The sequence below is a fragment of the Oncorhynchus tshawytscha genome, linkage group LG13 (assembly GCF_018296145.1).
Source record: "Oncorhynchus tshawytscha isolate Ot180627B linkage group LG13, Otsh_v2.0, whole genome shotgun sequence".
In the NCBI taxonomy this organism is placed as follows: domain Eukaryota; kingdom Metazoa; phylum Chordata; class Actinopteri; order Salmoniformes; family Salmonidae; genus Oncorhynchus; species Oncorhynchus tshawytscha.
In genome coordinates, this window is record NC_056441.1 from 59010635 (window position 1) to 59024700 (window position 14066).

General features: G+C 42.0%; 1 protein-coding gene across 1 annotated transcript in view; it reads right to left on the reverse strand.

Annotated features, from left to right (window-relative positions):
• Window positions 1–894: 894 nt before the first annotated feature.
• Window positions 895–14066, reverse strand: part of LOC112265393 (alpha-2-macroglobulin) — a 37338-nt gene continuing 24166 nt past the window's right edge. The window contains exons 21-36 of the mRNA XM_024442642.2: window positions 13542–13663; window positions 13400–13451; window positions 13236–13319; window positions 12918–13094; window positions 12389–12464; window positions 12013–12169; window positions 11788–11862; window positions 11222–11384; window positions 10504–10694; window positions 10005–10220; window positions 9689–9813; window positions 8448–8538; window positions 7040–7108; window positions 1354–1459; window positions 1194–1247; window positions 895–997 (exon numbers count right to left, since the gene is read on the reverse strand). Of these exons, the coding sequence (XP_024298410.2) occupies window positions 1207–1247; window positions 1354–1459; window positions 7040–7108; window positions 8448–8538; window positions 9689–9813; window positions 10005–10220; window positions 10504–10694; window positions 11222–11384; window positions 11788–11862; window positions 12013–12169; window positions 12389–12464; window positions 12918–13094; window positions 13236–13319; window positions 13400–13451; window positions 13542–13663 (1745 nt within the window). The 3' untranslated portion in view covers window positions 895–997; window positions 1194–1206. The remainder of the gene's footprint in view (window positions 998–1193; window positions 1248–1353; window positions 1460–7039; window positions 7109–8447; window positions 8539–9688; window positions 9814–10004; window positions 10221–10503; window positions 10695–11221; window positions 11385–11787; window positions 11863–12012; window positions 12170–12388; window positions 12465–12917; window positions 13095–13235; window positions 13320–13399; window positions 13452–13541; window positions 13664–14066) is intronic.

Here is a 14066-nt window from a genome sequence, read left to right on the forward strand (position 1 = left end):
ACTCGAGCATTTCCAGTCGGGCTTTTAGGGTTTTGTCGTCATTTTTGAACGTTGCGCACTGTTTCTCTATGTCTTGTAGCCTGGCCTCGTGATCGACTGTTGTCTGCTCAACCTCATGCACCCTTCTCTGAGTTGCCTTCACAGTTTCGGCCAAAGTCCCAATACTCTTTGAGATATCAGCCAACCTTGTGTCCACCTTCTTGCTTAGTGAGTTTGTGGCAGCCAGTATGTCACTTTGAGTAGGATCTGTGGGGAACTCTTGGAAGCTAGCCTCTTCAGCTAACTCCTCGTGGGTTGGCGACGTTGACATTGGTTCGTTGTCTCTCATTCAAATGATCTTGTTTAGCGCTCCCTTTTTTGGTGCCTTTTCCCTTTGTCATATTTGTTTGAAGTTATGGGTCGTGAGAGGTTAAGATAAATACTAATTTGTTTCAAAATAGAGCGGAGCTCTAGCAAAGCACGTTTACTCCATAGCACGCTCTCTAGTGCCCGACTCCCACATTCTTAAGTGAACAAAATCCCTGCAGTGTCTAAACCACCTGGCCTACTTTACACACGTAGATGTACGTGTCTGTGACCTTTGACATTTAGGTCATAAACCATGCTCATAAATCTTTCTTGCGTGTAGATCTTCTGTTACTACTTATTACTACAGTGGTTCTAGACCATTTTTGCTTACTGTACCCCATTCACATATTGCGTTGCCCATGAGTCTTCCCAAGTACCCCCTGTGGATGGGCCAGGTACCCCCATGGGTACTAGTACCCCGGGATGAGACCCACTGTCTTATATAAAGCCTTTCAACATTCACCTTGTCTCCTGAGCCTGCACCTTGGAACTCATTGCTTGCCACAATGTGATAAAACATTCTGGGAAAAATGCTCAAGAATAGGGTTATAATTGAAAACTTTAATTCCAGTTACATATTTTACTTTAGAGAAAGCTGTCTCAATGGTTGCGGTGTGACCTCTGTGTGAATGTCATTTTCTTCTTACATCTGCAAAGGAGTCAATTCATACAGTAGAGTACATGTAAGGAATGAATGCTTTAACAAACTGACCAGCATTTAGGTAAAAGGAATTAAGGAATATCAACACAGTTAAACAAAATAATTTAGAGTAAAAGTATAGAGTATACATGTATAGTAAATCTAATAATTCAACATCAATAATTCCATATTTAAAGCAGCTCACCAGTTTGTAACCCCTACTTGCAAGGGAAGACATATTCTGTCTCTGCCTGGTCACCTGAATAAAAAAAATTAAACAGGTAAGTCTCAGTAAATGAACACAAGTTAACCAAATGTAAGAAGAGAGAAACATATGTTTTGGGGAGGGTTAGATATAAACCTACTTGGCTGGTAGTAGTCGTAGATCTGGACCACCGCTGGCTTTAGATTCTGTACTGGGAGCTCCTGTATGATGTCCAGGGTGTGGTTGAATGGAAAATGTGATGGTAACTATTGGGAGATAAAACAAAAATGTAATAAACATATGGGTCACAATTATTTAAATGATATAAGCAGAAGTTTCAGTTTCGGTAACATTCTACTTAACACCCAACTTATTTAATTTTTTATTTAATGTAACCTTTATTTAACTAGGCAAGTCAGTTAAGAACACATTCTTATTTACAATGACAGCCTGCGAAAAGGCAAAAGGCCTCCTGCTGTGACGGTGGCCTGGGATTAAAAATAAATAAGTAAATACAATATAAATACAGGACAAAACACACATCACAACAAGAGAGACAACACAACACTGCATAAAGAGAGACATAAGACAACAACATAGCAAGGCAGCAACACATGACAACACAGCATGGTAGCAACACAACATGGTAGCAGCACAAAACATGGTACAAACATTATTGGGCACAGTCAACAGCACAAAGGTCAAGAAGGTAGAGACAACAATACATCACACAAAGCAGCCACAACTGTCAGTTAGAGTGTCCATGACTGAGTCTTTAGAATGAAGAAACTGAGATAAAACTGTCCAGTTTGAGTGTTTGTTGCAGCCCTTACCAGTCGCTAGTTGCAGCGAACTGAAAATAGAAATGAGACAGGGATGTGTGTACTTTGGGAACCTCTCAAAAGCACCCTTACCCTCCGATCTATAAATTATGTCTCCATAATCTAGCATGGGTAAGATGGTCATCTGAATTAGGGTTAGTTTGGCAGCTGGGGTGAAAGAGGAGCGATTACAATAGAGGAAACCAAGTCTAGATTACATTTAGCCTGCAGCATTGATATGTGCTAAGAGAAGGACAGTGCACCATCTAGCCATACTCCCAAGTACTTGTATGAGGTGACTACCTCAATCTCTAAACCCCCAGAGGTAGTAATAACACCTTATAGAAGAGGGGCATTATTCCTACCAAACCACATGACCTTTGTTTTGGAGGTGTTCAGAACAAGGTTAAGGGCAGAGAAAGCTTGTTGGACACTAAGAGCATTTAGAGCATTTAGCACAAAATCCAGGGAGGGGCCAACTGAGTATAAGACTGTATCATCTGCATAGAAATGGATGAGAGAGCTTCCTGCTGCCTGAGCTATGTTGTTGATGTAAATTGAGAATAGCGTGGAGCCTAGGATTGAGCCTTGGGGTACTCCCTTGGTAACAGGCAGTGGCTGAGACAGCATACTTTATACACTGCACTCTTTGAGAGAGATAGTTAGCAAACCAGGCCAAAGACCCCTCAGAGACACCAATACTCCTTAGCCAGCGGAAACCAGATTACATACCTGATAGAATGCTATAGACATCAAGAAAGCCAGTCAGTTGATTATTGACAAGTTTTTCCAAAACTTTTGTTAGAAAAGGGCAAAATAGAAATAGGACTATAAAAGTTAGGATCAGCTTGATCTCTCCCTTTAAATAAAGGATTACATGTGGCTGCCTTAAAAGCAATTGGAACCTTCCCAGAAAGGAGAGACATGTTAAAAATTGTGTAGATAGGCTTAGTGACGATAGAGGCAGCAACTTTAAAGAAGAAAGGGTCTAAACCATCTGACCCAGATGTTTTTTGGGGTCAAGTTTAAGGTGCTCAGGTGCATCCTGTTTCCATTGATCATCCTTGAGATGTTTCTACAACTTGATTGGAGTCCACCTGTGGTAAATTCAATTAACAGGACATGATTTGGAAAGGCACACACCTGTCTAGATAAGGTCAGAACAATGATTGTCAGAACAAAAACCAAGCCAAGAGGATGAAAGAATTGTCTGCAGAGCTTCGAGACAAGATTGTGTTGAGGCACAGATCTGGGGAAGGGTACCAAAATATTTCTGCAGCATTGAAAGTCTCCAAGAACACAGTGGCCTCCATCATTCTTAAATGTAAGAAGTTTGGAACCACCAAGACTCTTCCTAGAGCTGGCCTCCCAGCCAAACCGAGCAATCTGGGAAGAAGGGCCTTGGTCAGGGAGGTGATCAAGAACCCAATGGTCACTCTGACAGAGCTCCGGAGTTCCTCTGTGGGGATGGGAGAACCTTCCAGAAGGACAACCACCTCTGCAGCACTTCACCAATCAGGCCTTGATGGTAGAGTGGCCAGACAGAAGCCACTCCTCTCAGACCATAAGAAACAAGATTCTCTGGTCTGATGAAACCAAGATTGAACTGTTTGGCCTGAATGTCAAGCGTCACAAACCTGGCACCATCCCAAAGGTGAAGCATGGTGGTGGCACAATCATGCTGTGGGGATGTTTATTAGTGACAGGGACTGAAAGACTAGTCTGGATCGAGGCAAAAATGAACGAAGCAAAGTACAGAGAGATTTTTGATGAAAACCTTCCTCAGACCACTCAGGACCTGGGTGGGGCGAAGGATCACCTTCCAACAGAACAATGACCCGGAGCACACAGCCAAGACAATGCAGGAGTGGCTTCGGGACAAGTCTCTGAATGTCTTTGAGGGGCCCTACCAGAGCATGGACTTGAACCCGATCGAACATTTCCAGAGAGACCTGAAAATAGAGGTGCAGCAGCACTCCCCATCCAACCTGACAGAACTTGAGTGGATCAGCAGAGCAGAATGTGATAAACTCCCCAAATACATGTATGTCAAGCTTGTAGAGTCAAACTCAAGAAGACTTGATTCTGTGATCCCTGCCAAAGGTGCTTCAACAAAGTACTGAATAAAGGGTCTGAAAACGTATGTAAATGTGATATTTATTTATTTATTTGCTTTGTTATTATGGGGTATTGTGTGTAGATAGTTTTTTTCCCCCATTTTAATAAGGCTGTAACGTAACAAAATGTGGAAAAAGTCAAGGGGTCTGAATACGGTCGTGGCCAAAAGTTTTGAGAATGACACAAATATTAATTTTCACAAAGTTTGCTGCTTCAGTGTCTTTAGATATTTTTGTCAGATGTTACTATGGAATACTGAAGTATAATTACAAGCATTTCATAAGTATCAAAAGCTTTTATTGACAATTACATGAAGTTGAATCAAAGAGTCAATATTTGCAGTGTTGACCCTTATTTTTCAAGACCTCTGCAATCCGCCCTGGCATGCTGTCAATTAACTTATGGGTCACATCCTGACTGATGGCAGCCCATTCTTGCATAATCAATGCTTGCAGTTTGTCAGAATTTGTGGGGTTTTGTTTGTCCACCCGCCTCTTGAGGATTGACCACAAGATCTCAATGGGATTAAGGTCTGGAGAGTTTCCTGGCCATGGACCCAAAATATCAATGTTTTGTACCCGAGCCACTTAGTTATCACTTTTGCCTTATGGCAAGGTGCTCCATCATGCTGGAAAAGGCATTGTTCGTCACCAAACTATTCCTGGATGGTTGGGAGAAGTTGCTCTCGGAGGATGAGTTGGTACCATTCTTTATTCATGGCTGTGTTCTTAGGCAAAATTGTGAGTGAGCCCACTCCCTTGGCTGAGAAGCAAACCCACACATGAATGGGCACAGGATGCTTTACTTTTGTCTTCTCTGGACAAGCATTTTTCTGGATGCCCCAAACAATCGGAAAGGGGATTCATCAGAGAAAATTACCCCAGTCCTCAGCAGTCCAATCCCTGTACCTTTTACAGAATATCAGTCTGTCCCTGATGTTTTTCCTGGAGAGACGTGGCTTCTTTGCTTCCCTTCTTGAAACCAGGCCATCCTCCAAAAGTCTTTGCCTCACTGTGCGTTCAGATGCACTCACACCTGCCTGCTGCCATTCCTGAGCAAGCTCTGTACTGGTAGTGCCCCCATCCCACAGCTGAATCAACTTTAGGAGACCGTCCTGGCGCTTGCTGGACGTTATTGGGCGCCCTAAAGCCTTCTTCACAACAATTGAACCGCTCTCCTTGAAGTTCTTGATGATCCGATAAATTGTTGATTTAGGTGCAATCTTACTGGCAGCAATATCCTTGCCTGTGAAGCCCTTTTTGTGCAAAGCAATGATGACGGCACGTATTTCCTTGCAGGTAACCATGATTGACAGAGGAAGAACAATGATTCCAAGCACCACCCTCCTTTTGAAGCTTCCAGTCTGTTATTGGAACTGAATCAGCATGACAGAGTGATCTCCAGCCTTGTCCTTGTCAACACTCACTCCTGTGTTAACGAGAGAATCACTGACATGATGTCAACAGGTCCTTTTGTGTCAGGGATGAAATGCAGTGGAAATGATTTTTGGGGATTCAGTTGATTTGCATGGCAAAGAGGGACTTTGCAATTAATTGCAATACATCTGATCACTCTTCATATCATTCTGGAGTATATGCAAATTGTCATCATACAAACTGAGGCAGCAGACTTTGTGAAAATGTATATTTGTGTCATTCTCAAAACTTTTGGCTACGACAGAACTTTCCGGAGGCACTGCATATCCATTGTTTTTGTCAAAATGTCTCACGGTCAGTAAATTTGTTTGGGAATTATTGATGGACAGCAATATTCAAATCTTGTCTCTGATTTTTTTATGTAGATTTAAATCAGGATGGAGACTTGACCATTCAGGAACACAACACCTACTGGAAAGACATTCTGTTGTGTCTTTGGCATTACAAATTGTGTAATTGTCCCGCAGAAAAATAAAACTCCAACCCAGGGTAAGATTTTCAGAAAACTGAGGGGGGGTTGATTTCCTATAACTTCTTACCTGGGCTTTGCTCCTTTCATTTAAACTCCCCAAATACATGTATGCCAAACTTGTAGAGTCATACCCAAGAAGACTCGAGGCTGTAATCGCTGCCAAAGGTGCTTCAATAAAGTAATGACAAAAGGGTCTGAATACTTATGTAAATGTGATATTTTGTCATTATGGGGTATTGTGTGTAGATTGTAGATTCCTATAACTTTTTTACCTGGGCATTGCTACTTTCATATTTATTTTGATCCTAACAAACACCCGGTCCCTGCCGGTGACAAGCATAACCATAACATGATGCTGCCACCACAATACTAGAAAATACAAAGGGATCAACAACATTGCTTTCACGACACATTACCGGCCTGTATGAGAAAGTGAAATAAAGAAAGTTTGTGTTAAAAAATCCACTCCAAATCATCCATTATGTTTGAATTAAGGCAGTTAAGTAATACTGCAAGACAGCATGGCAAAGACATTAACGTTGTGGCCTAAATGAGAAACTACAGGTTTGGGTCAAATCCAATACAACACAGAGAGAAACTCTCTGTATTCTCCAGTATTGTGGTGGCAGCATCATGTTATGAGTATGCTTGTCATTGGAAGGGACTGGGGAGTTTGTCAGGATCAAAAGAAATATGAAAGGCCCAAAACCCAGGTAAAGGAAAACCCCCCTCAATCTTCTGAAAACCTAACCCTGGTATAGAGTTCTGTTGTTCAGAGAGACAATTAGACAAATGTTTATGCCAAAGACCAGAATTGCTTACCAAAAGGTGTTAAGCGTGTTCCTGAGTGGTCTAAAATGTGAAAATCAGAGACAAGATTTGAATATTGCTCTCCATCAATGATTCCCAACCAAAGCAATTTTGACAGAAACAATGGGCATATGTTGCCCTAAGAGTTGTGCAAAGTTGATAGAATGGACGATTTGGTTTTGGTCTCACCTCTGTCAAGTACATTAACACATGGTCATCTTTAGCATCAACACGATCCACAAAAAGTGATCTCCTCAGCTGTGAAGACAAGCCATACATGTTATTCATATTGCATTGACAACAATGTTCAGTTTCAGAAAGATTCACAGGTGAAAGAGGCAAGAGTTACTATACATAGAAAAAGGTCACAGGTGTCACGACTTCCGCCGAAGTTGGTTCCCCTGCCTGTTCAGGCGGTGCTCGGCGATCATCGTCACCGTCCTACTAGCAGCCACCGATCCCTTTTTCGTTTGTCTGTTTGTTTTGTCTTATTAGTTTCACCTGTGTTTCTGTTGTTTGGTTTAATTAGCTTCCCTATATTTAGTAGGTAGACCCGCCCTTGTTTTGTGCGGGATTGTCTTTATGTTACGTGTGTGCATTTTAGGTAGTGGTGGATTGTCTTTATGTTACGTGTGTGCATGTTAGGTAGTGGTGGATTGTCTTTATGTTACGTGTGTGCATGTTAGGTAGTGGTGGATTGTCTTATGTTACGTGTGTGCATGTTAGGTAGTGGTGGATTGTCTTTATGTTACGTGTGTGCATGTTAGGTAGTGGTGGATTGTCTTTATGTTACGTGTGTGTATTTTAGGTAGTGGTGGATTGTCTTTATGTTACGTGTGTGTATTTTAGGTAGTGGTGGATTGTCTTTATGTTACGTGTGTGCATGTTAGGTAGTGGTGGATTGTCTTTATGTTACGTGTGTGCATGTTAGGTAGTGGTGGATTGTCTTTATGTTACGTGTGTGCATGTTAGGTAGTGGTGGATTGTCTTTATGTTACGTGTGTGCATGTTAGGTAGTGGTGGATTGTCTTTATGTTACGTGTGTGCATTTTAGGTAGTGGTGGATTGTCTTTATGTTACGTGTGTGTATTTTAGGTAGTGGTGGATTGTCTTAATGTTACGTGTGTGCATGTTAGGTAGTGGTGGATTGTCTTTATGTTACGTGTGTGCATTTTAGGTAGTGGTGGATTGTCTTTATGTTACGTGTGTGCATGTTAGGTAGTGGTGGATTGTCTTTATGTTACGTGTGTGCATGTTAGGTAGTGGTGGATTGTCTTTATGTTACGTGTGTGCATGTTAGGTAGTGGTGGATTGTCTTAATGTTACGTGTGTGCATGTTAGGTAGTGGTGGATTGTCTTAATGTTACGTGTGTGCATGTTAGGTAGTGGTGGATTTTCTTTTCTTTAACTTGGCATGCTGTGGTTTTTGGGTTGTCTCGTTGTGTGCCCTGTATTTGTTGGGCTTATTATTTTGTTGTGCCTGAGTAAAGCGCTTAACCTCAGTGGAACTCTCTCTGCGTCGGATTCCTGCACCCACCTAGTCCCGCGTGACAACAGGTAACACCATAAACAAACGTATGTTATGACAAAAACTCACCCTCCCCAAAGACTCTGGGTCTGGGACAAACCCAGACAGCATTTTCAAATCCACTATAATCATATTTGTGGTCAGCTCCTTTCCATGATATCTGTGAAAGCAAAGAGTTGCCTGTCATATCAAAGTTTGATGTTGACAAGTGCTTGTGATAATCAAATGAATGGATACTTTGACTATTTACCCATAAAAAGACATGGTTGCCTGATATGCTTTCTTACTGTTACCGATCCAAGCCTATGTACAAACTAGAAGTGAAATGACCCATACATACAGTGCCCTCTGTAATTATTGGGACAGAGAAGCATTTCTTTAAATCAAACAATGACTATGAGGATTAAGTGCAGACTTTCAGCTTTTGAAATTACAGCACTTTTTGTACATAGCCTCCCCATTTTAGGGGACCAAAGTAGGCTATTGGGAAAAATTCACTTATGTGTATTAAAGTAGTAAAAAGTGAAGTATTTGGTCCCATATTCAGAGCACACAATGACTACATCAAGCTTGTGACTCTATAAATTAGTTGGATGCATTTGCTGTTTGTTTTGGTTGTGTTTCAGATTATTTATCTGACATCCCCTGTTATTGTTATGGTGAGAGGTTAGCATCTCTTGGGGATATGCTGTTTGTGAGTATGTAACTTTCTCACTCATCATTATTCACAATTCATTCATGATTATTTGTAATCATGGTAGCATCAACATTAATATAGAAGCGTTTAGAAACATATTATATTCTTATTTACAATAAAAATGGACTCCAAAATGGCACAACACATTATTTACCATACATTTCTATTGGGCAAAAAATAATCTGGAACAAAAAGGAAATGCATCCAACAAATTTGTAGCGTGAAAATGGGACCAAGTACTTAACTTTTTACGACATTAATAAAACATATACGTGAATTTGTCCTAAAATGGGGGGACTATGTACAAAACGCACTGTAACTTCTAAACGGTTCACCAAATATGGATGTTAATGCCACACTTTAACCTCATAGCCATTGTTTTATTTCAAATCCACACTTTTGGAGTACAGAGTCAAATGAAGAAAAAAAATGTTTCTTTGTCCCAATAATTACAGAGGGCACTATAGGTATAATAACACCAATTCAATTGGGTCAGATACATTCTGTAAGACATGCTCCAAAACAACACTGGAGTGTCATCATTGACCTGATTCAAATAATAAACTGATTGAAAGAATGCTTCTGTGAACGCAAATGTGTCATTCATTCTTACTGAGACTGGAGTTTCAGCGTGACTCTGGGTCTCAAAGAGTTACTGTTGCAGTCCACCTCTGGCTTCACCTGGATACTGAGCGTTGTGCTGTCAGTAGGAGTAGGGATGTTGTAGTGGAGCGCCACCTGGGAAAGAGGGAAGAACAAGTCAGGGAAACCAACCTGTCTAGAAATATACAATTTAAAACTTAGGGAAAAAATAAACGTTTCATAAACCAACTATCAAGCCAGACAACGCTTCTTAAATGTTTGAAATTCACAGTAATATACAAATCCATATCTTGCACGTTAGTATTGGGAGGAGTGTATTCACTGACCTGCACTGAGGCACAAGCACTGCCCTTCACTTCCACGCTGTACTTCCCTTCTGTGTCCTGCAGCGCCCTCTCCTGGTAGAGAAGCTTGTTGTTTTGGTTCACTTCGAAGAGGTGCTGTGCCCCACTGGGAGAATGTACTGTGACTGTGCTGGCACCCTCTCTACTGTACACCCTGGTGGAGTAGAGAGCCAGGGCCTGGAGGGCCACCACTGTGTCCTAAACACACACACCAACAGACCACAGACAAATATGTTCAAAATGAATGAAAACACCCATTTACAGAAAGGGTAGATTTTTACATTGGTCAGTTCCTAGAGTGACTATTTCCCATTTCCATCCATTATGATTTCTTGGCTCCATTTCAGTGCAAGTCATCCTCACCAGGCTTGACATGACAAGAAGCACATACATGCCTGTTGTGAAGTCAAGGTAATAATGCCTCACTACTAGTGCACAGCACAGGGTGCCGCTTCAGAACGGAGGTGTTTTGGAAATATACCTGTGTGGAAGAGAAGCCTCCGTAGGCGTTCTGCTGTCTCACCAGCCACCTGACGATGCGGGAGGCATAGCCCAGGTCAGTGGTAGACAGAGGGGAGGCACTGAGGGAAGCCAGCAGAACATAGGAGCTGATTTCTACCGCCAGGGAGGCTGAGGTCTCTGAGGAGGTCTGAGTCCAGTGCAGGACACCCCCTTAGGGATGAGGAACACACACACACAGAGACAGAGAGAGACAGAGAGAGAGACAGAGAGAGAGACACAGAGAGAGACACAGAGAGAGACAGAGAGAGAGACACAGAGAGAGACAGAGAGAGACACAGAGAGAGAGACACAGAGAGAGACAGAGAGAGAGAGAGAGAGAGAGAGAGAGAGAGACACAGAGAGAGAGAGAGAGAGAGAGAGAGAGAGAGAGACACAGAGAGAGAGACACAGAGACACAGAGACACAGAGACACAGAGACACAGAGAGAGAGAGAGAGAGAGAGAGATTATATATTCATCATTAAACAGAATACAAAGTTCTTCTCTGACCTCCCTAATGAATTTTATGACAGACACCTGAGTTCTTTGAAATACTCTGGGCATTGAATTGAGACTGCCTGGAGTGGCAGATGGGAGGAGGGTTTGCACTTTTCTGATTACTTCATTGGCTCCATTGCCCAGGTAAGCTCAATCAAGGCAAGACACCACAAACAGATCTTGGACCAGAATATGTCTCACCTTCTTGTAATGCGATCGTGTCCAGGTGCTGCAGAAGCTGGGCCCGGGTCTCCATGTCCCCTGCCAGGGTAAAGGTGTATGCCAGCAGAGCAGTAGTGTAAGTGTTGGACAAATCACTGGTTGAGTTCCTCAGGCAAGACAAGCTGCGGTACACAACAGGATCCTGGAGCACAAAATAACAGAGCAGCACATTAAGAGACATGTTAGCCTGGTCCCAGATCTGTTTGTTCTGGCAAGGCAATACAAACAGATCTGGGACCAGGCTAGACACATTCATGCTGGAGCACTTTTAGTTTTTCAGTTTACAATATTACAACTATGCCTGTACTTTTTTATGTTAACAGCACACTGTCATTCAGGACTGCTTATGGTAACAGCTATTCTTATTTCTATTCCATATGCTACTTTCAGATCAATTTGAACACAGAACTCACTACATTTTAGAATATCTAAAAGACAGTTGACATAAAATGTATACAATGGACTTCATACAGGAGGCCAAATGAGTTTCCTGTAATGGACGTTGTTGAAGTGAGAAACAATAGTTATGTGGAGATGCTACGTACCGACACTGACATGTTGAGCTCCAGCATTGAAGCAGTGATGTAGGCCGTCAGTGTGACTTCATCTGTCACCCCACCCTACAAAACAATATGCTAAATACTAAAACATGTGTAAACTGTAGCCTGATACAATTCTGTTGAAATCATCATTCCCAACTTTATGGCTGGTCTGACGAGACGTAAAACGACATCTACCATCTTCTATCAGTTTATTATCAATATAAATACCTTCATTCTGTTGTTAAAGAGTTTCCCCAATCTAATGAAACAGCCATGTTCTCCTTGTTGACTTTCCAACCAAGTCTTGGTTTGCTCAATTTTTACCGGATCAATATAGATGAAAGACTTTGCTTTGCCAAAGGATCTCAAAACAAAAGCAGTCAGCCTGAGAAAAGAGAACTTGATTTGAATGTCCCGTCATAATACCCACATAAGGTTGTTATAAACATGACAGAGCTTGACATTACATGCAACAAAAGATTATTTTAATTTATGTCACATCCATGGTCTCCCTGTCAGAGACAATGCCATTTGATTGGTCAATACTTAATTGAAACAGACACAGTTATAATGTGTTTACCAGTAGGTGAAACACAATACTTACCAAGTGTTCCCTGAACCCTGTCCAAATGTGCTGTATGCACCATCAACATGCTTGTAGTTCAGCTGCCTTTGGTAACCTGTCGGTGAGTTTTTAAAGCAAACAACAGTAACCAAGTGTGTTTTATATTCACTGAGGGTGCGCCCCAAATGGCACCCTATTCCCTAGCGTACTCTTTTTGCCAGGAAAAAAGTAGTGCACTATGTAGGGAGTAGGGTGATATTTGGGATTTAAAAGAAATCTATATTCTATAATCAAATGACTTTAGCAAAACATCTGGAAGTCCCAACATGTGTTGGGTGAGTGATGCTCTGTTGATAACACTGTAATATCATCTGTGCTGTAGCTCTATAATTTACATGATAGCAGGGTTGTAGTCACTAGGGCACACTGTGGTGAAATGTTTAAAAATGTTCTTCAACGGACAACAAAAAAAAGGGGCTCTTATTGGACAAATCCAGCTCTGTTTCAGTCAGTTTTCTTCCGTTTGGTGCCTAATCAATACGACCCATATTTTGAGGGACTCTCTTACCACTAGTGAGGAACTTGATGGCCTTGTCTCGGATGGCTGGAGTGAGCTGCTCTGTGTTCCTCAGGTACTCCAGGATGTAGATATTGGGGGCGAGGAGGGCCATATTCTGCTCTCCACACCCATACGGCATCTGCAACAGTCCATCCAGGTTCTTCAGGGCCCGACCCAGGATGTCACCTACAGGTAAACATGGGACTTCTGTGATACTGTCCTCTTTAGCAAACAGCAGCATTATCACTGGATAAGGGTTGCTTTTCTCACCAAAACTCCTGTCTAAACTCACCAAGCCTCTCTAAATAATACAATGGTTTATTTTACCCAGGACTGAGAGAGAAATTCGATCAGATCCATCCACCACATTCTTGGGGAGTTGCAGTTCCACCTCCTCTGTCATAGTTACTCCTGTGGACACACAGATGATAAGATGAATGGAGATAATCAGTTCAACCAAAGTGAACATTCAACGTTCATGTATTACTGACCAGTTGGACACAGCAACCAGTTGTAGGTGTCGGTCTTCTCTGTTCCCTCAGCCTGAGAAGAGAGGATATTATTTTCAGTCAGAGGTAGTTACTCTAGGTATCTGTACAACAGTACGTTCCATCACAACAGTAGGCTGCATACCTTCACCAGCAGGTTCTGTGTGACTGTGTCGATGCGTCCTCTCTCCGGTACGTTCACAATCTCATTGTCACACACAGCGTGGGACTGGACAGCCTCTGCACTAACGGACACATTCATAACCCCTACACACACGTTGACAGACAGAATACACCACAAGTTACACAAGATCCAATATGGTGACTGAGAGTGCACAACTCAGGCTGACATCCATTCTGCTGTTTTTGGTATTTGCTAGGATCCCCAACAGCTGTTGCAAAAGCAGCAGCTACTCTTCCTGGGATCCACACAAAACATGAAATATAATACAGAATGACATAATACAAAACATCAATAGACAAGAACAGCTCAAAGACAGAACTACATATAAAAAATGTAAAAGGCACACGTAGCCTACATATCAATGCATACACACAAACTATCTAGGTCAAATAGGGGAGAGGCTTTGTGCCGCAAAGTGTTGCTTTATCTGTTTTTTGAAACCAGATGTGCTGCTTATTTGAGCAATATGAGATGGAAGGAAGTTCC